Source organism: Rosa chinensis, chromosome 4 (genome assembly GCF_002994745.2).
Source record: "Rosa chinensis cultivar Old Blush chromosome 4, RchiOBHm-V2, whole genome shotgun sequence".
Lineage (NCBI taxonomy): Eukaryota > Viridiplantae > Streptophyta > Magnoliopsida > Rosales > Rosaceae > Rosa > Rosa chinensis.
The window spans coordinates 50,878,652-50,900,086 of NC_037091.1; the positions used below are offsets into that span (position 1 = coordinate 50,878,652).

Below are 21,435 nucleotides of genomic sequence, written 5' to 3' on the forward strand. Positions count from 1 at the left end.
GGCAACAAAGTATAGCCCCGACAATTCTCCAAATGAGAACCAGTTCTGTTCCTGTGGAACTTCATGGTTTTTTTTTTTTTTTTTCATGCCTGATAAGTGATGTTTGTTGAGTTCTAGTCTTTTCCGAATGTGCTTACCAAGGAAGTGGTCAAAACCTCTTAATTTTCTTGTAATATGAGGCTAAGACCTCGGGAGTTAATGAGTTATTGGTGATAAATGCTTGTGGCAGATTCACAAAGGCTAATACTTCACGCTCTGTCCTTGTACCACACTGTTGTTATTTGTCAACTTTCCCAGTCCATGATGGGAAACAAATGTCAAGAATCATAAACTTGCATGCTCACATATTGATGATTTTTGTCTATTAAGGCCATTCAGATTTGTTCTGGAATGCTGGCGGGTATTTATATGGTTTTATGTAAGTTGGATTGTCGAACTGAAACTTTAAGTAATGAGTGAGGCTATGAGTTCCACATCAAAATTGAGCAAGAGCTGTCCAAGTGTAGGTGATATAAAATTAAGGCAGTTGGATTTTGGTTAAAGTATGGAGCCATGCGTTGAGCACAGAGCGAACTATTAATTATTTCGCCTTTTACTAAAGAATACTGTGTGCACAGCGTTTTAAGTGGCTTATGTTTATTTTTGGAAGGGTGTACCTTTATGAGTCCCCTCAAATTTTCGTTTCAAGTGTTTGATATCAGTCAACTTTCATGGTTGAACACTGAAATGTTGAAACGTACCTCAAAAAAGAACACTAAATTTTCTTTGTATAAGACATGGAAAATTTTGACACGCATAAACGAAGTTGAAGAATCAAAGTGGGGCATTACATGCTAAATCACTACCATTGCATGAATCATATCTTCAGAATCAGCTGACTAGTGTGCAAAGAAAAACAGATGCATGTATTTTCACGTAATAATACTGTTAAACTCACTTCGATTGTCAAAACCCATATACTAAATACAAGTATAGGGCTTTGATTTGTTTTCTCGAGTATCTTCATGTCCTAGCTTGAGTTTTCGTCGTCACCTTTCTTCGTTAGAAACTCGTTGCTGTAGCAATGTCTTACCGGCACCGGATTTTGGCCTCCCAAATTCCCACATGTGTCATTGATCTTGAAGACCTCTAAACCATTAAGTAACGAATCATAGTATTCAGGTTTCGTTCTCTCATTTGGGTGCAACGCCACCCAAACCTGCTCAATTCCATTATTGCGATCATTCACATAAATAGCGTAGTCCTTGTAAACAGGAATCCCTTGCCCCGAGGAGCCGTGTCCGTGTGCTAAGGACCCGGCCCACCCGATCACATCGGCGCCTTGCTGCGCCGTGTGGTTGTTGAGAAAGATATCAAACACTCTCTGATTCGCCATTTCGAGCTCAAAGTCGCAGAAATGCAATCTCACGACGTATGTGAAATTTACATCGACGTCGAAATGCCACGTCAGATTTGTGTTGAGGTTGACGTTCGGACTCGGCCCCATTGATCTACCGGTATTGTAAACAGCTAGTGGTGCAATGTATTCGGGGACATCTCCAGGGTACTTAATGGTGACATTGCCATTTGCCTCGCCAGTGATCCCGAATTTCGTGGCGGGGGCACCGATTAAGTAACCGGAGTCCTCGTGCCACGTCCGGTTACCTCCGCCTTCGGAGTCCTCTGTCGGCGGAATAAAATTTCCGCCGACATTGAGTCTATACATGGTTTGGACAGAGGAGTTCTGGACCTCGATGGTTTGGTCGACGAATCCGACCAAGGGCGTCGTCTTGAAAATATCCGGCATCGGAATCACCTCGATGCCATTGAGGAATGCGATTGCGTTCTCTGGTTGCTGAGATGGTGTGATTGTAATATTGAGTTTCCCGGATGTGACAGGAGTGAGTGAGAATTCTTTGACAACGTAGGCCTCTGTGAGAGCTTCGGCCGTTGTGGCGGCGCTGAAGTTGTTGAGGAGAGTGAACTCGTTTGCGACGACGGAGAAATAGGCCCTGGTTTGGTTGAGACAATCGTTAGAGAATGGATAAAAGTGGAGTCTGATCCAGAGGCGTTTCTTGGTCGTAACTGACAAGTTGTAAGAGGATGTTGTGTTGAAGATTCGTGCGGACCCGTAGGGTTCTTCTGAGGGGATAGTAGGGTCAATTGAGTCGGCCTTTGCCGTCGATGCGTTGTCGGAACAGGCTAAGAACTTGGAGTCGGGGGCCCATTTCCGGCCTTCGGAATCTGTTACCTCCTCTGGGGAGCCACAAGATATTAAAAACAACTCAGACTCGTCTGAGTCCTTTTTCTCGTCGGAGTCTTCTTTCGAGTCCGAGCCCGAGTCTTTATCTTTTTGGTCCGAGTCCGAGTCCTTGTCCTTTTCATCTGAATCTTTTTTGTCTGAGTCTCCGGCAAGAACATGAATGGTGTTTAGTGATAAAGATAACAGAATCAGAATACATAAGATCTTTGTATTGGAGATCATAGCTGAAGGGAGAAACCCTAAGCAGGGGAAGAAGAATAAATGAGAGAAACTGAGACTTCCAGTGTTCAACTATGGTGTTATGCTGATAGTGAAGGTGTTACAAATTCTCACATGGATATTGTTTGAAATGGTGAGAGTCAGACACCAAACCGTGTTATGTTTGCAGTAGTCTATTTTTCTTTGTTCAGGTAGTTATTGGTCAGTTAGAGAACAACGGCAAAAAGAGAGAAAAAGCTAAATGCTTTCTGGCTCGGCGTTTCTTTAGGTGTTTATTTTTTCCATGTTTAGGCAACCATTGACGCTACAGAGTGAAGACTCATTCTCTGTAGTTGTAATAAATTAGAGTCACAAAGAACGAGAAGATTGGGAGTTTTCAGATATATTTCTCTTCTCCAAGAATGGAGTATATATATACATCAAGTCTGACTAAAAAAACTATATAACTGAATAATAATCCTAATAATTCTATCTAGCCTGTCTACCACCATTGTCACCCACCGCTCCACTATTCAGTGTCTGCCACCATTCCACCACTCATGCCAACACTCTCCCTCGAATTGGTGCATACAGATCACGGATGCCCAATTTGTCAAGTGAGTCATAAAAGGCTTTTCTCCAGAGGGCCTTTGTAAGAATATCTGCCAACTAGTCATCAATATGAACGAAGGGAAACAAAATGATCTGCCCATCCAACTTCTCTTTAATGAAGTGTCAATATACCTCCACATGTTTCGTGCGATCATGCTGAACAGGATTATGAGCAATTTCAATTGCAGCCTTATTATCACAATAAAGTGACATGGCCTTTTTCTGCCTGAACCCCAAATCTCTCAACAAATTTCTCAACCATAACATCTCGCAAAGTCCTCGGGCCATTCCTCTATACTTTGCTTCTGCACTAGAGCGAGCTACCACCTTTTGTTTCTTGCTCTTCCAAGTAACCAAGTTACCACCCACAAACATGAAGTAGCCCGAAGTAGACCGGCGATCTGTAATATTACCTGCCCAGTCTGCGTCTGTATATCCGGAAACATCTAAGTGATTGTGTTTTGAAAAAAATTAATCCCTTGCCTGGAGCAGACTTTAAATGCAGCAGAATATGAAATACAGCATCCATATGGACCTTACTGGGGTTATGCATAAACTGACTCACCACACTAACTGCATAGGCTAAAGCTAGTCTAGTGTGGGACAAATAAATCAACCGTCGAACTAACCTCTGGTATCTCCCTTTATTTGTAGGTATTTGGTCCACGTACTCTGCTAACGGATGATTCTGCTCGATAGGAGTATCAACAGGTTTACAATCTAGCATACTTGTTTCTGCCAACAAGTCTAGGACATACTTCCTCTGACTCAACACAATACAATCCTTCCCACGTGCAACTTCAATTCCCAAGAAATATTTCAAATTACCCAAATCTTTCATCTCAAATTCAGAGGATAACTGACCTTGTAACCTTTGAATCTCCTCAATATCATCACCTGTCACAACCATGTTATCAACATAAATAATCAAGGCAGTCACCTTACCACACCGATGTTTAAGGAATAAGGTGTGATCTAAATTGCTCTGTCGGTATCCAATTTTCTTCATGAACTTGGTGAACCTGCCAAACCAAGCTCTGGGAGATTGCTTCAAGCCATAAAGCGACTTCTTCAATTTGTACACCATCTGCTCTAGTGGAAGTACCATATCCAAGAGGCAAATCCATATAAACCTCTTCATGCAGGTCACCATTCAAGAATGCATTCTTAACATTAAACTGTTGTAAAGGCCAATCAAGATTAGCAGCTAACGAAAGAAGTACCCGAATTGTGTTAATTTTGGCCACTGGTGCAAATGTCTCATCGTAATCCACTCTATACTTCTGAGATATCATTACCACCCGGGAAGAAGACAGTTGGTTGTACGTGGGTGTATACAGTAAAACATAATTCGGATGGTTCAGTGGACCGGTACAAGGCAAGATTAGTGGCTAAAGGCTATACTCAGAAGTATAGAGTGGATTACGATGAGACATTTGCACCGGTGGCCAAAATTAACACAATTCGGTACTAACTCCCACATACAATTCTTCTTAAGAGCATCCATCTCGACTGTCATTGCCTTCATCCACTTCTCATCTTTCATGGCATCCTGCACTTTACTAGGAAGAGACACAGAAGATAATTGATTCACAAATGCTACGTATGGTTTAGATAACCTATGGGTCAACACATAATTAGCAACAGCGTATTTAGTCTTAGCACTTAGAGTAGGTTCATAGTGTTTTGGAGGCTGACTGTAAAAGAAAAAGAAGAAGTGGTTTTTAAAGAAAGGAAGAAAGTAGTGGACTATCACGCGGTGGATAAAAGAAAAGGGAAGAAAAAGGAAAGGAAGTTTCTTCATAAAGAAAGTGATGACAGGCGCCCTTTTTCTCCATCTCTCTCTCACTTTCTCCAATCACTTTCTTATTTTGCTCTGGTTTTTCCCACTCTTCCTTTCTCCAAAAAAGAGCTCACTTCACACAAGAAACACACGATCCAATCTGCAAAAGGATTGGGTCTCTGAGAAGAAAAATGGATCCTCCACTGATCAACGAGGCTTCTTTCTCGGCGGCGAACCCAGCGGCGTACAGTGGTGGAGAGAGAGCAGAGCTGCTGCGTCGGTGTTGCAGCTGCGCTCCAAATTGGTTCTGTTTTCTTTAGCCTCTCTCTAACGCTTTTGTTTCTGAGAAAGCTGTTATTGTTGTTTGGTCTCTGTGGCTCTGTTTGTGTTTCTGGTTTGGTTGGGATTTCGGTTGGGTCTTTCAGATAGTGTAGCAGCTCAGAAGAAGAACCCAAAAGAACCAAAAAAACACAGCAGAACAGACAGATTCCAAATTAGATCTCTGCTCTGATACCAAGTCAGAAAGAACGAGAAGATTGGGAGTTTTCAGATATATTTCTCTCCTCCAAGAATGGAGTATATATATACATCAAGTCTGACTAAAAAAACTATATAACTGAATAATAATCCTAATAATTCTATCTAGCCTGTCTACCACCATTGTCACCCACCGCTCCACTATTCAGTGTCTGCCACCATTCCACCACTCACGGCAACAATTAGTAGTAATCTTTGTTACGAATGTACTTGTAGTTTTCTATTTTGGACTAAAATACTTAACTGATAATATTTAGTCGACTAAACTCTCAAGGCTAAGGAACATGAGATGTCTGAATGAGCAAGGGTTCTGGCTTCATCGATTTCCTTCATAAGTGGAACAGAGGTTGGCATGAACACCTTCGGCGATTGTTGGTTGTTATATATATCCTTGATGTAGAAGCTTTCACATGGTTGCACCGGCTCATGCTGGTCCGGGTCTGGGCCGAACCCACCGGGATCTAAATGAAATGGATCGAAGTGGCCGACTAGTGGAGGGAGGCTACTGAATGAAAGCTGTATATAACAAACCCAATACATTAAAATCGAGAAAAGTTAATGCATGTTAGCCTATTTGGGAGTCTCCGGATAGTCGGATACACATTTATTTTCTACTATCCGAAGCATTTTGAAGCTTATTACGTCATTCCTGTCTCTAAGTGTCTGAGTATTATTTTGGAGACTCGTTTAGCACAAAACTTTGACCCTTTTATTCAATTTTTAACTCAACTATTGCTTCTTTTTTAAACGATATTTGTCAGCATAGATGGTTCGTTAATGGTTCGTTAATTCCGGTAGCTTTATGTCTATAACGTCACCCCAATGTGTTTGAACTTACACCTACTGTCTATCTAAAATATCAAGTTCAAGATATTAAGGAGATTGAATTCAAGAGTCTGAAACGTCATGGTATTTTGAATAGTCTTAAATTAAAAAATTGAAGGGAGGGAGGTGAGTTATCATGTGTACAGTGATGATCACAACTTTACAAGGTCATCATGAAGTGATCAAGAATTTATAATCACTCAGTCTTGGATTTAATTATTAAATATTTAAAAAAAAAATAATCTCAACCCTTGAAATTAAAATCAAAAGCGAGTGATCACAAAATTCTTGATCACTTGTGAGTTGTGACTGTGAACATTATTGATCACGTGTGATAGTTTAATAGCTAGATATATAAACTTTACATTTCTCTTATTTCAATAGGAAGATGCGTAATAGTTGGACATGTAAGTATTGTTTATTGGGCTAGGCAGGTCTTGGACCCTTTGTATTTAGTTTTGCGGTTCAATTTCAGGAAAAGCCCAGTTGTTACTTACTGGAACTAATAGCAGGGGGTTGTTTGGATAATTTCCTAACCGCCAAATTCTGCTGTTAATGGATTTCTCTGAACCTGGTTCCTTGAGAATCTCAATTTGAGATGGCACTGAGCTTCTTCTCCTGTTGTGCTTCAATTGCTCCTCAACAACATCAAGGTTTCTTCTTCTTCTCCTCACTTCTCTCTCTGGCTTCTGTCTAATCAAAAAGCTTTACCTTTAACTGCTTCAAATTCCCATTCTTCATCTTCTTGACAGTTCTTTAATTGTGTTTGAACTTTCAGCAAAACTGAACCTTGGAGTCAACAAAGCCCTTGAAGAGGTAAGGAGCCTCATAAAAACTGTTGGGGTTCCATCAGTTGCGTCCTCTCCAGTAAAATCACTTCAAAATGGCAACTGGGTCAAGCTCATATGCGGCGCAAGCTTCGAGGTAATGGGTACAACAACAATGACCCTTAAGCTTATATGGCAACTGTCTCACGCTAACTAACTTTGCTCTGTCTTCTTCTCTAGGATGTGGTTGATATAAGGAATCTCTCTCTAGTTTACTCTCTTGCAGGAGGTAGTTAAAAACTCTAGTTAGGATTAGAAACTTTGTTAATTGAACTGTTCAGTGTTGGTTGAGTAAGTGAGCAAGCGAGCAAGCTTATTGATTGTTGTTGTTGCAGTGGATTGCATAGACTGTGCAGCAGATGTATCAGTGGTCAGCGCGGTAAATGAGGGGATTGATGCAGCATTGGAGATTTTCCCTCTTCGAAGGCCTTGGGTGATGATCAGTGTAAATGATGATGAGGATCTTCACTTTCGAAAAGCTGGTGATTAAGTGCCTTCTTGTTTACTTTGTTTAGCATGATAAGCATTGAATGAGTTGACATATTCCATTTCTCTAGGTGAAATTTTGCATTAGCTTTATGTGGTTCGTGTTTTAACTTTTAACATTATCAACATAAGTTATCTCAAGCTTAGGTGCGTCTGTAATTCAGCTTGAACATTGCTTTCTTGGGTTCCTTTCAGTTACCAATATATAGTTTGGTGAAGGCTAACTAAAACTGAATTGAGTAACATCTCAATTGTGAACAGAATTTGATCCAGACGATTGTCCACTTGACTGTTCAAGGCCTTGTGAGAGTGTATGTCCTGCTGATGCAATATCTTTTGAAACTGGAAGATCAATAACACAATTTGGCACCAAAACATCTGCCTCATTAAAGGTTTTTTTTTTTTTTTTTTTTTTTTTGTGTGTGGAGCAAGCTTGTGCTATGAAACTTCTGTGTACATGGTGTTCACCTATTCATCAAGGATCCCGTTCTGAAAATGTTAATTAAATATGCAGGCCGGAGTTCTAACCGAACGCTGCTATGGCTGTGGCCGCTGCATTCCAGTTTGCCCATACGATAAAATAAGTATATACATATGTATAATCTAAACATTTGTAGCTGCCTTGATCATGTCTAGATTGGTCCCTTTTAACGAATCTATGAAATTGATTAGGTGTGAGCACATACATAAGAGATGCTACTGCAACCTCTGAACTTCTGAAAAGAAATGATGTTGATGCTATAGAGATTCATACAAGTGGAAGGTATAGTACCTTGATCATTAAAATAAGCTTAGTAATTGTATCTAATTGAGGGAAGAACTCTTGCAATTTTCATAGGAGAATACAAGTGTTTGGCTATCACTCTGTACTAAGCCTCAGTTTCTGTAGGCAGATTGCTCCATTTAAAAAACTTTGGGATGGTTTGGGAGATTCAATCAAACATCTCAGACTAGCAGCAGTATGTGTCCCACCTATCTCTGCTGTTTTCTAATTCACTGGGATTATTCAGGTGTACTACTAAACCGGAATCTAATAGAATTTCTTGGGAGGTTTGATTTAGTTGTTATCATTTTCAGGTTAGTTTACCTGATCTTGGAGAACCAACCGTATCAACAATGAAGGCTATGTACTCTATTATGGAACCAGATTTATGTAGCTTTAATTTATGGCAGGTTTGCTTCCTATTACTTAACAGTAAATATGAATGCCCTTAAGGTACTATCACACGATATCATCAAACAAATTATTTCTGGCACTGCCTCTAATACCTTTATGAACTGCCTCTAATCTGAAGTTGGATGGCCGCCCCATGAGCGGAGATATTGGTCGAGGTGCCACAAGAGAATCAATTGCTTTTGCTCTTCGTTTGGCTGCTATAAAAGAAAGGCCTCATGGTTTGTATAGACGATTTTCCATGCTTTTTGAGAATATCATTGTTGTTTTCCAGCCTTGGTACACAAGCTTCTTTTTTTTTAATCCACTGGTGATTAACATGGCAGGTTTTCTCCAATTAGCCGGTGGCACCAATGCTCACACAGTTGATGGGTTGAGGAAAGTCGGACTTTTTCAAGCGACATCCTTTACAAGTAACTTTCTCCCACTTATTAGGTTCAAGTACTCCTTTTTCACCATTTGTTATATATTCCTCATATCTTCCTACTTCTGGTAGAGAACTCGAGGAATGAAAACTCAACAGCTATGATTGGTGGTGTTGCTTATGGTGGCTATGCACGAAAGGTCATTCTCCAACTATCTACTTTCTTAGCATCAACAATCTTTCACTTCTGTTTGAAGGCTTTGGCATTAATTTTCTAGACTAAGAGGAACAGCATGCTTGTTCATATATCTGTTCAGATTGTTGGAAGAATCCTGAGTTCTATGCAATCACAAGACGGCATTACTGGGATTGAGGATTATCCAGAGCATCTCCTTCAAGCACTTAGAGAGGCCCTAGCTTTAGTTGGAAAACTCAAATGTTACCGGTCCATTTAGATAAACGATGCTACTGCATATCTTCGCAAACCTGGAGATAACTATGGGATGCAACTGTTTGATCAACATGCTTCTAGATTCTGTACAAGATTGATCAACAAACCAGAACCATGCTTCTGAGTATTACTGCACAACCATAAAATGTCTAACATATATTTGGTAGGGTGCGCCAAGCTTTGCTGTAGTGCAACGCAAAGATGACACTTGTGCGCCCCAATAGCAAGCTATTGTAGTGGACTCACTCCTTAAAAAAATTAATTTAATATCGTGTGAACCGTTGGTCCACGTATCAGATATTAAACTGATAAGAACAGATACTACACTTGATCTTAGCCAAAAGGCCGAGAAAGGTATGCTTTGTTTAACCAAGTTCTTCGCTTTTTATAGAACTATGCAAACCCTACTTCCGCTAGTAACCGATGTGACACTGCTTACGTTATACAAACAATATAGTCTAGGAGTGCTGAACTTGGAAGTCTTTTCTAACAAAGCCCTAGCATTGAATTAACCAGTAGTCTACCCGTTCTTAGACTCTTAATCCAGGGCTGGTGGATTTGTTAAGGAGATTTGTAACCATGAAAAGCCCACTGACACAAACTTTGGGCAGGTCTCACTTACGAATGCCTTGAACAAATAACAGAGGATGTACTGCAGGTTTTATATATGCAGGAACATTAACATATCATATCTAAAGAACACTAGCAAATCGCATGGTGTAGATGGTTACTTAACTAGGCCATGTATAGCATCTATAATCAAATTCACGTTTGCACTTAAACATTGTGTGTGCTACAAATTCCCACTGCTTCAACTGCAAACTCTATTCATCGAAAACCTCATCAATTACGGCCTAGAGGTTTTGATAGTTTGCATGAAACAAATTTAACTAGATTTTGACTGCAACCTACAGTGTTTGCATGATACACGGCAAAAGGAGATGACCGTCTCGTATGCTGCCCTTGTTTGCTTTGAAACATCATATCTGGACAGGATTGAAACTGGAACCGAGGTCAAACAACCTAAACATGGTTAAATTGTTAACTGTATTTTATGGAGAACCTGGTACCAAATTTGTAAACTATAATTTGAGGGGCACCCACAAAGATGCACCCTTCCAAAAATAGACGTATGCCACTTAAAGCGCCGCGCACACGGTATTCTTTAGTAAAAGGCGAAAGAATAGTTCGCTATGTACTCAACGCATGGCTCCATGAGTTTTACAGAACTCAGCTTCTTTCTTTTATAGCCCTCACACTAGATACATTGCACTTCTTTGATGTGGGACTCGTAGTGAGGTCTTAGTCATAATTTTTTTTTTTTTTATTGAGAAAATATTTCAAACAGTACCCGAACTAAGGCCGACTCCAAATTTCAGTACCCTACTATGCAAAACTATCACTTTGATGCCCCAAGTTTGAAGCTCGACCCAAGAATGGTACACGCCGTCCATCACAGCGTTAAGTCTTTGCTACGTGGCAAACCATGAGGGCCCTCAAAATATGCCACGTGGTTAGCTAGTTAACGCCGTGATGGACGGCGTGTACCATTCTTGGGTCAGACTTCAAATTTGGGGTACCAAAGTGATAGTTTTGCATAGTCGGGTACTAAAGTTAAGAATGAGCCTTAGTTCGGGTACTGTCTGTAACATTTTCTCTTTTTTATTTTGTCAAATCCCAATCCTCCCCACTCTTGATGGGACTCAATTCTTGGTCATAATTTAAAGTACGACAGTGAACAGCATTATTACCCGCTTTTCAATTTTTCATAACCTTCCTTTGAGACTTTGATGGATAAAAATAGGGATGGATTCACCTTACAACTCCATGTTTGGAGGGATCCTGAGCAAAAGCACTGACCATCTTGCCAATCCCACATAGTTTTCTCTGGTCTTCAAAGTTCAAACTATTACCAAGAAAGAAGTCCCACCCATCGGAGAGACTAGCTTCGCCTAACCAGTCGATTGTAGTGTGTCAATCATGTCTGAACTAAACAGAGATGTTCCCCTGGTCAGCTGCTGACCAGGGATTATTTGTTCAATTACCGTTCGATTTCAATCAGACGGTTGACATGTATTTAGATTTTTCAGAGATGATACATGTAAATCATCTGATTTCAAATACATGTCAACCGTCAAATTGATATCAGACAGTAGTTGAGCAAATAATCCCTGGTCAACAGCTGACCAAGGAAACCGGATTGCTGAACTAAAACTCAAAAGGAAGCTTAATTGTGAGTACGCTTCGTCATTGATGTAAACCATTAAAATAACCAGTCGCTGCCAGTAAAACTTGGTTCTTCAACCACCGCAAATAACCAGTCGTCAAGTTTTATTATGATACAAAAATATTCGATTAGATTTGGTAGCGTGTGCCAAGCTTTGCTGTAGTGCAACGCAAAAATGACACTTGTGAGCCTCAATAGCCAGCTATTGTAGTAGATTCACCCCTTAAAAAAATTAATTTAATATCATGTGAATCATTAATCCACGTATCAGATATTAAACTGATAAGAACAGATACTACACTTGATCTTAGCCAAGAGGCCGAGAAAGGTATGCTATTATCCTTGTTGGAGTGCTTCTTTTATACCGGTTCTCTTCCCGTACTCCTTTCAAGTCATTGATGTGGGACTGCATTAGTGTTTTGCGTTTTTTTTTTCTTTTTCTTTTCCTATCCACAAACTCACATTAAAACATAATATCTATGTTTCAGACTACATGAATATGATCATCCCCTACTAAATCGATATGATCAGCTCCAGAAGACCTTGACTAGATAAACAATGATCAACAGATTTTCTGAACTTCGTTTGGTGACACATTCAAAGGAAAAAAACCCAGGAACAGGAAAGCGGAAAACTACCATAACTAATCCTTCATGCTCAATCCCAGAGGACCTTTGCTCATATATATTAGTATTAGCCACTAAACATTCTCATCAAACATAGAAGAGACCAGCTTCAACTAATGAGTTTTAACTCCATAGTCTTTAGTCCCTCAGTCTTTCAGCTCATATTGATTGGGATGTTGATAGAGAACCTATCATTGGATACGTGGCCAAAAACTGTCGTGATAGGATGAAGAAAGAAGAGGCAAATACAGATACCGGAAGTCATCCATTGACATAGATTTCTATTATTTTGGACCAACGAAAGCAAATTTAAACTTAGATATATTGGTAGGGTGTGCCAAATCCTGCAATAGTGCAACGCATGAATGACACACGTGAGCCCCAATAACAAGCTATTGTTGGGACTTGGGACTCACCCCTTAAAAAAAATAATTTCATATCATGTGAACCATTAGTTCAGATATAAGATATTATACTGATAAGAATAGATACTACACTTAATCTTAGTCAATAGGCCGAAAAAGATATGTTTCTATCAATATTTGACCGCATCTTTTATACGTTACTACTTTCTCCGACTCCATTCATAAGAGTGATATGGAACTGCAGAAGCGTTCAAGTCCCACCTTCCTGAGTGTTTTTGCCCACTTTGTGCTTCAACTTAAACACATTTGAAGCCACTCCACAACCTCATTGCCACCAAAAATCACAAGCAGAACATCAAATGGGGGGAATCTTGGACTGCTACGGTTGATCTACCGATCTAGTAGTCCTCTTTATCGCTGAATCTTGGGGTTTTGGTGCTTCTACTCCATAGCTTGGTTTGAAGTTTGAACAGAAAGAATCCTAGTTCCAGGAGGACAAGGTTTTCGGTTCAAGAACGCATCGGAATGGGATCTGGTTGCTTTTTCCATTGTTCTCCCTAAATAGAAAGGTTAGGCTTCCGAATCACAAAAAGGAAGTGAAATTCAAAGGCACAAAAAGAAATCAATCGTGTTGCGCTCTCGAGAAACAACAAAACAAAAGGAAGTGATCGGGTATGTTTTGGTCTCCACTATATAGCTAAGAAAGGTGCTGAGAATATTGTAATGTTGTTACGCCTTCAGTGATATATAGAGTATACTGTAGGGTCCACTTTGAGCACACCATCTTTGTATAGTACTATAGTATGTGCTATTTTGCGCATTGAAAATGATTAGATCGTGCAGTGTGAGATATTAACAAATGGGGCCTTGAAAGCTTCAGGGTTGTTAGACTGTCACTGTAGTTGATTCATACTTTCGGCTTAGAAATTAAGATTGATAATACAATATTCCCCCAAAATATATGTTCAATTTTTTTCTGGCCAACTAGGGGTACTACAATTTGGACTTAAACTTGGATTAACCAATTTTTTTATTCTCTATTTATTTTATTTTTTTTGCCGAAATAATATAGACTGATGTGAATACATGAATATAAGTATACAGTACTTTGGGCAAAAATCATATATCTACTAACTAGGCGGCTGCTTGTAATAATCGTCTGCTACCCACTAATTAAGGTTAATCAGTTACGTGAAAACAATTATCCTAACAATGTGTAGATTGTTTTTCTACAGATAAAATTATCAAATAGATCAATAATTTGTTTGATATATTTCATCTTTAGGATGAAAACAATGGGTTAGGCAATTAGAAGTAGGAATTGAGGCAAACAAAATAAATTCGGGCATGAGTTTCATCATCCCTGGTTTCACGAAAGGAAGAAAATTCATGAACTTACCACTACGTTAAACAAGTGAACCTAATAAGCTTAGGAGCCAAACTGCAGTGAGCTAGCTCTGCTCTATAATTTGCTGTATATGCTGACATTCAGGATTTGGGAAAATGATCATTTACCCAATTTATGCTTAAAAATTGCCCACTTGCTCCACTAACTGTTTTTTAACCCAGTTTACCCAAAACACTCTAAGGGATTATTTTCCTAATACCCAATTAATTCTTTTTTTATTAATTTATGGGACTTTTTTGCCCTCTCCTTCTTTCTCACTTAGAGGGAGAAATCATCCTCCACCTTACCCGACTCCGATGACCAGTGGCCGGCCGCCAATCGGTGACCAGAATCCGGCTACCAGTGACGGGAATCCGGCTACCGGTGACGGGAATCCGGCTACCAGACTGGTGTCGGGATTCCGACGTATGAAAGACAGATTATTGCCCCCCAATAATCTATTGACTCTATGTTATTATTTGTGGGAATTATGTTTTTGATAGCTGATACGTTTATTTGTGTTTATAGAGTGGAATTGTAGTGTACTATGTTGGTCTATTGGGGGGCAATAGACATATTATTGCCCCCTGATAATATATTGACTCTATGTTATTCCCCCAATAATCTATTGACTCTATGTTATTATTTGTGGGAATTATATTTTTGATAACTGATACGTTTATTTGTGTTTATAGTGTGGAAATGTAGTGCACTATGTTGGTCTATTGGGGGGCAATAGAAATATTATTGCCCCCCAGTAATGTGATTTTTAGACGTCTATTGCCCTTAATAGACATTTAACTTCTCTCTATTGGGCTCCAATTGACATTCAAAACATTTTTTTTTCTTTTTTCTTTCCTTCTGCCCCTTATTTTACTTAAAAAAAAAAAAAAAAAAAAAAAACTAATATGGGCACCCCAAAAAATGATCTAGGCACCCACATCAAGACCAGACGCGTTTCTCACCTACCAAGTGTTGGACTCCGACGAGGTAGGCCGACCAAAGTTGCTTTGTCGTCTTCAGGAGTGGATGCTGCTTCTCCAATCGGCGCGCAGACCAGAAAGCCCAGATCGGCGAAATCGACCAGAAGCCCGGTTGCCTAATCAACCGTGCTCGTCGCCGTTCGATCTCAACAGAGTCCTCGATCTGCAGCCTCTGAGGCGTCTTCTGCCTATGCGGCATCGTCCGGCCTCTGTGGCGTCGTCTCCGGCCTCTGTGGAGTGCGGTAACCGGCACGGTGCAGGGAGAGAGAGAGAGAGAGAGAGAGAGAGAGAGAGAGAGAGAGAGAGAGAGAGAGAGAGAGAGAGAGAGAGAGAGAGAGAGAGAACACAGAACGGAGGGATGAGAGAAAGATAGATATGAGTGTAATTTATAAATTAAAATGAGGGTAATACTGTCAAACATTGTTGGATTGGGTAAATGAGGTTAAAAAACTCTTAGTGGAGTAAGTGGGCTATTTTTAGCCTAAAATCGGGTAAATAGTCACAGCCCCTAAAGATTTCTCTATTTCAATATAATCAGTGAAAAGATTACGAGTATAATATTATCTATGATCGATAATATTACCTAGCTTCATGACCGTATAATCATATATATATATATATATATATATATATATAATTTATAAATGTAGCACGTCTTTTGGTGTTGTGAGGAAAACAATGTTAGAGATCCCGACGCATGAACTATGAAAAAAAAAGCAGCAACTCTGCCAACCATGCCAAAAATTAAACAACACTATTATTGACTGTCCGGCTTATAATGTTGCATTAGAAAATTAGTAAATAGCGTGTACTATACTATAGTACTATACTACACTGCACTAGTATACTAGGGTGGTTGTCAATTAGTGATTTTTGTACCATAGCAAAGATATCGAAAGCTTTTAATTTCTTCTCATAGATTTAATCTTAATTATTGCAATTGAAATGCTTCACACACGATGGGTAAGGAAACATGAGTCCAAACTCCATGTGTACAAAGTCTGGTCAATCCTGAGGGGCTGCAAATAGTTTAATATCACACTAGCTATAGTAGTGTTGTATAAACAAGAAAACTAATGAAACTTAGATGTGAACTACTTGAAATATATAAAATTCAAGTGAGGATCGACTATAATGAGGGAACACCAATTGGGAATTCAACTCCATGAAAAACAAGTAGAGGAATATATCAACCACATACGTGCATACTTGATTTGAGTCAAAATTGTCATTCTGACTTGTTTAGTCGTATAATGAGTGGGAGACCTAGTGTGTCTGGCATGGTTGGCTGTGACGTAAATATCTATGCAAGAGTAGCAAGAAATGTACATAATTAATGTTTAGATCATTTGTCAAAGCTTTGGTTATCTCATGGCCAATGAGAAGCATTACCCTAGTTTTGAAGAAGGCTGACTTTAAGATGTTGAGATGAACCAGAAAAATAGAGTAATCAACTGTCTAGTTTGTATATGTGCATGTACCATTCTATCATTGATATGCAAAAAACCGTAGATTTTAGATATTAATGACCCAGATTATTTCCTCATGAGTCTTCAAAATCATTGTGAAAAGATAATTTAAACGTCGTGAGGACAATATTCATTTCGAAATATATGGTTTTAGAATTACTATAGTTAGATAAATGTGATAAAAGTCTATGTATATACACCCGTTGCACCTAAAAATATCTTTCTTGAACCAAAACCAACAGAATCTACAATTACGTGTGTACTATGTGCTCACATAGGTGATATGATGACAAACATATTTAAACTCTCATAATCGACGAGTAGTGTATATTTTGGAAGTGACGAGTAGTGTATATTTTGGAAGTGATGGTGATGTCGCTTCATTAAGAATTGATTTGGGCAGTTAAGGATCGATTTGTTTTTCAGTTTTCAAACCAAGAGGATCGCCTGCGGACGGTCAAGGGAGGGCCGTGGTTTTTTGGTAAGTGGGCGCTGGCTATGGCTGAGTTCGATGGCTTGAAAGATCCGGCGCAAGTGTCGCTCTCTTCTTTTCCAGTATGGGTGGAGATTATGGGTCTACCACCGGCCCTAGTTACTGAGGGCGCTGTGGTGCTTATTGGAGCTACCTTAGGAGAGATCGTGCATCTGGATAAGGCTGGCATTCGGAAGGGCACATCGGCATGGATTCGTATCCGTCACCCTCTGTCGTCTCCAGTGAAGCAGGTCTTCCCTTCATCCACCTTTGATATCACCTCTGGGGCATCTGTGACGGACAGGTTTAGGTATGAGAGACTCGTCGGATTCTGTCGGGTCTGTGGTATGATGGAACACCAGCGGTCGGGTTGTGCTGGTCCCCCGGAAGCACTGCAGGTCTCTGTCAGTGCCAACCCTAACCCTAGCTTGGGTGGGTCTGCTGCTCCGAGTCTTGCGGAGGTTTTGGCTCAGTCCACAGCACCAAAACTCTTTCCTTCTGTGGCTAGATTGTCCTCAGTGCAGGTTTTCTCGGCGTCGGCCATAGAGGCCCAACTGGCCAAAATTCCGTCTCCGATTCCGGGGGTTAGTGCGCCCATGCAAGCAACTGAAGTTGTTCCATCTCTTAGTGGGAAGAAGCGGCCGGCTCCTGCGGCCATCATGCATTATACTAAACGTAAGAAGACAGGTGCAAAGGTACCTCAGGTGGAGGCTGTTAATCTGGGGTTTGAACCTGAATTAGCACTGAAGAGCAAGAATGGAGTTATCTTAGTTTCCCTGGCTAAGAAAGTTAAGTTGGGACATCCTCCTGGGCGCAAGAATAATCCGAAACCCGTGGGTTTGAAACCTAAGAAGCTGATTTCTGAGGATCCAAAACCTCGAAGGAGGAGGAGTTTTAAGGCAGTGGAGAATTCTTCTGCTGGTGAAGGCAGCTCGGGTCTGATTGCAGTAACATCACCCCTAACTGGTGGGGTGGTTCACATGTCTTCTGACAAAGGCTCTGAGTCTGAGGTATGCACTCCCGTGGGTGCCCTCGAGTAGGGGTCATAGATGGGAACATGAATAAATTGGGATGATCTTTTGTCTTTGGTCGGGGACCATCCTAGTAGTGTCGAATTTTGTTTCTACAACACTTGAGCTTCATCTCATGGATTCATTATGTTTGATTAGTCTAGATTTGTCTTAGATTTTTCATTCATGACTCTTTCTGTCGTTGCCTGGAGTCTGGGTGAGTCATCTCTTGTATTTTAAGCTTCAATATAAAATACAAAGTGGGAGGGAGATATAATGCTTATAAGGATATTACAAAGATACCCTTCATTTGAAATAAAATAACCAAAATGATCATTCATAAGACCATTATGATTTTTCAGGTGGGTAATTAATGGATTGTGTATTACAATTTATAGGCGAGAACTGACCATGTCATTGTCTTGTGTGTTATTTTTTAAAGTTTTTGATAGAATTTGTCATTTTCTAAGCTCTTTCAAAATTCAAACTATACAGCATTATTACTTTAGAAATGCTTCTTGTAACAATCATAATTTTCTTTATGAATACATAATTATTAGTTCAGTCGAATTCAAAATTTCTCACTTATAATTTTTTTTTATTTTTTTACCTTTATGATTGAGTGTTGTTTTTTTGTTTTGTTTTTTGAATGAAGTCATAGACATCTCATTAATCTCAAGCCAGAATGCACCATCACATACCCTCCCACTATCATTTATGAATAGATAAGAAGTTTGTGGTGGTACCACAGTGATACATAGATTTTTTTTGAAATGTGAGCCTATAAACTATGTTAAACAGGTGATTGAGTTGGTAAGAGCCTCCAGGTGTGGAATCCCTATACCCGGGTTCGAATCCCGTCGACGCTTATTGAAGTTAAATCCCAATATATTATTGGTGGCCAGGGGGGAGGAAGCGTTCTGACAAGATCTCTCTAGCACGGATTAGTCTCTGGGCCTAAGAAACTTTTGAGGACACCGTGTGATTGACAAATAAAAAAAAATAAAAATAAAAATGTTAACACAACAACATAGTAAATAGGCACACCAAAACACAAAGGTGCGTAGCTTTCTAAAAACAATAGGAAATGATTAGAAAGTAAAAACAACTAACCAAATACCGGCCCCAAGGTTCAAAGGAAAGTTAGCCCTAGGCCCATCCCACTTTACCTCTATGCAGATCCGTCAAGAGTACCCTCGAACTGCCGCCGCCATTGCCATAGAAGAGAGAAACTCCATTCCCCCATCTTGGCGTCACTACCAGAGCCGTACGCCGTTACCCAACATCGAAACAAGAAACCTGGAGCATCCCCTCCTACGCCACTCAATGCTGAAGAGAAATTCTTGCGTAGGGGCTGCCGCACCACTTGGCGGTGCGGCCCTCCAATCATAAGAATTTTTTTTCCCTCTTTCCTGAAAATGCCCCTGGTTTTTAATGTAAAATACCCCCCCTGTTTGGGCACTAATTAGGCGGCCGCACTACCACATGGTGCGAGTGTCGTACGGAAGTCTCTCTCAATGCTAAAACAATGATTAGACGCACGTAACTTCCTCACCGCAGAAGCATCCAACAAGAGAACCAATGACCCCGTGAAAACCATGAAACCAAGCTATCCTAAGAACTAGGCAATAGGAAACCACTTAACCACCCGTCCAGTGACAGCAGTGCGACCAAGGTTGGCACTGATGCCGGCCACCATCGAAAGAGCAAAGATTAATAAACCGGAAGCCGGTTAGAGGTTTTTTTGTTTTTTGAAACGGCCGGTTAGAGTTTAACGAGAAGAGAGAGGTGCCTAGAGCGAGGCGGCGTTACAAAGTATCCTCTCATGACTGGAGTGTTAAAGTTAAGTAGAGCTAATTTAATCCAGTGTTAAAAGTCAAACGAATAGACATCACGGCGGCCACCAACATATTGATGGCTTGATTTCTTCAATTACAGGAAGGATACATGCATGATTGGCAGTTGTGTGAAATCTCATTATCATGCATACGGTTTAGCGGTTTGTCATAGCCGAAATATTGTAGGAGCTGAAATTTGACTAAGTTTCAGGACCCAAAAACAAAGATTATGTTGCATCTACTGTGTCCAAATATTAGAATAAAATGCAAAAAAAAGTAAAAATATAAACATGATACAAACCAACGTGTGTTAAGTGTAAGCTTGGAGATATAGTTTTTCTCTATAGTTATTTCCATTAGGGACCAATTCCCTCTTTGAATATGATATAAATAAACCAAATTGTTTTATTTAACTTCATTCTCGTGTTATTATTAAAAGAATGACAATATCAAATTATAACATGTCAATATAGGAATATAATGCCGGTATATTACAAAAAAGTTTTGTCAGATACAATTTATGTGCCAAAGAATAGGCAACATGGAGTGTATCAACATTGCAGAAAAAATTTGGCAGATACAATTCCCAAGCCAAATAGACCCATCCATATTCTTCATTTAAAGGAGCATCTAAATGCAAGGAAAAAGAAAAAGAAAAAGGGATCTTAAATTCAACTTAATGTGGAGAACAATTCCCTGAGCTTCCCTTTCTACCCCTACTAAATGTCAGTGCCACAGTTGGCTGAAGAGACCAATTTCAAGGCACTTGGATAAAAAACTGAAGTGTTTAAACTTTAAACAAAAATTACTATATAATATTTGAAGTCACATAAAAAAGGGTTAGCAGGGAGAGCAAGTCTCGATCAAGAAAAACGAAATAAACACACGTGGTGTTTCTTATTCTTAACCAAGAGGAGAAATGACAACATGGGCAACACTTTCTCACTCAATCGTCCATGTTTACTTTGAGCGATTGGAAATAGTGATCCGCAACTGTATTTTTCAAGAATGGTAATATGTAAAATAGTTCATCCCACGGATGATATCAACATCTTTACTAATGTAAGTAGTTGAGTTATATTGAATATAATATCCACATATTGCGCCAACAAATTATCACGCACGATCTATTAATCAACTAACTTGATCATCGGAGAATCTTAAATCGGTACACACCGACCTCCCTTAATCGTGCATTTCATTCATTTTCCCAGTACGCAAATGACAATTCCTTGAAAGAACAAAAAAAAACTCGTTTAACAAGATCAAGAAAGACGGTCATGGCAGGTTCGTAGTTTGTACTTAAATCGGAGGGCAATCTAGGTACAAAACTGAAAACTCGTGTGAAATGTATTGGTATATTTTCCGGTCAAGCCCAGCCAACCCCCTTTTGTCCCGTTGATCCACCTACCTACGCCCAACCAGCCCGCCACTCTCCCTCCCTCACAATCATGCAGCACACCAGTAAATGTTGTACAGCGCCATCAAAAACAATAAACAAAACCAGTCACTCTCACTGAGCTAACTACCTTCCGCCACGTGACGAGCTCACCTCCCTC

The 21,435-nt window shown here is 39.9% G+C and overlaps 2 protein-coding genes and 5 non-coding genes across 7 annotated transcripts; 2 read left to right on the plus strand and 5 right to left on the minus strand.

The window, feature by feature from the left end:
- Positions 1-548: 548 nt before the first annotated feature.
- Positions 549-669, plus strand: LOC112201265. Its single transcript, XR_002936708.1, has one exon. It is a non-coding gene; the product is annotated as a U5 spliceosomal RNA (small nuclear RNA).
- Positions 670-1,009: 340 nt separating this feature from the next.
- On the minus strand, positions 1,010-2,464 carry LOC112199493 (receptor-like protein kinase ANXUR1). The gene has a single exon (XM_024340507.1). It carries the CDS (start codon positions 2,462-2,464, stop codon positions 1,010-1,012), a length of 1,455 nt encoding a protein of 484 aa, XP_024196275.1.
- A 4,225-nt stretch (positions 2,465-6,689) lies between these two features.
- LOC112199823 lies at positions 6,690-9,795 on the plus strand. Its single transcript, XM_024340783.2, has 13 exons — positions 6,690-6,850; positions 6,976-7,121; positions 7,205-7,253; positions 7,360-7,506; positions 7,772-7,902; positions 8,025-8,094; positions 8,183-8,273; positions 8,400-8,469; positions 8,588-8,683; positions 8,806-8,905; positions 9,011-9,097; positions 9,181-9,248; positions 9,366-9,795. The coding sequence occupies exons 1-13, from the start codon at positions 6,796-6,798 to the stop codon at positions 9,501-9,503; spliced, it is 1,248 nt and encodes a 415-aa protein (XP_024196551.1). The 5' UTR covers positions 6,690-6,795; the 3' UTR covers positions 9,504-9,795.
- Positions 9,663-9,857, minus strand: LOC112201244. The gene has a single exon (XR_002936696.1). It is a non-coding gene; the product is annotated as a U2 spliceosomal RNA (small nuclear RNA).
- A 737-nt stretch (positions 9,858-10,594) lies between these two features.
- LOC112201260 lies at positions 10,595-10,711 on the minus strand. The gene has a single exon (XR_002936703.1). It is a non-coding gene; the product is annotated as a U5 spliceosomal RNA (small nuclear RNA).
- Positions 10,712-11,863: 1,152 nt separating this feature from the next.
- Positions 11,864-12,058, minus strand: LOC112201246. Its single transcript, XR_002936698.1, has one exon. It is a non-coding gene; the product is annotated as a U2 spliceosomal RNA (small nuclear RNA).
- Positions 12,059-12,679: 621 nt separating this feature from the next.
- LOC112201249 lies at positions 12,680-12,880 on the minus strand. The gene has a single exon (XR_002936701.1). It is a non-coding gene; the product is annotated as a U2 spliceosomal RNA (small nuclear RNA).
- Positions 12,881-21,435: the final 8,555 nt, after the last annotated feature.

Excerpts from the sequence above, each read along its gene's own strand:
- LOC112199493 (XM_024340507.1), bottom strand. The coding sequence starts at position 2,464 with ATGATCTCCAATACAAAGATCTTATGTATTCTGATTCTGTTATCTTTA.
- LOC112199823 (XM_024340783.2), top strand. The coding sequence starts at position 6,796 with ATGGCACTGAGCTTCTTCTCCTGTTGTGCTTCAATTGCTCCTCAACAA. Across the intron at positions 8,095-8,182 it reads TTGCCCATACGATAAAATAA|GTGTGAGCACATACATAAGA; the intron begins GTATATACATAT and ends GAAATTGATTAG. Across the intron at positions 8,470-8,587 it reads AACATCTCAGACTAGCAGCA|GTTAGTTTACCTGATCTTGG; the intron begins GTATGTGTCCCA and ends TATCATTTTCAG.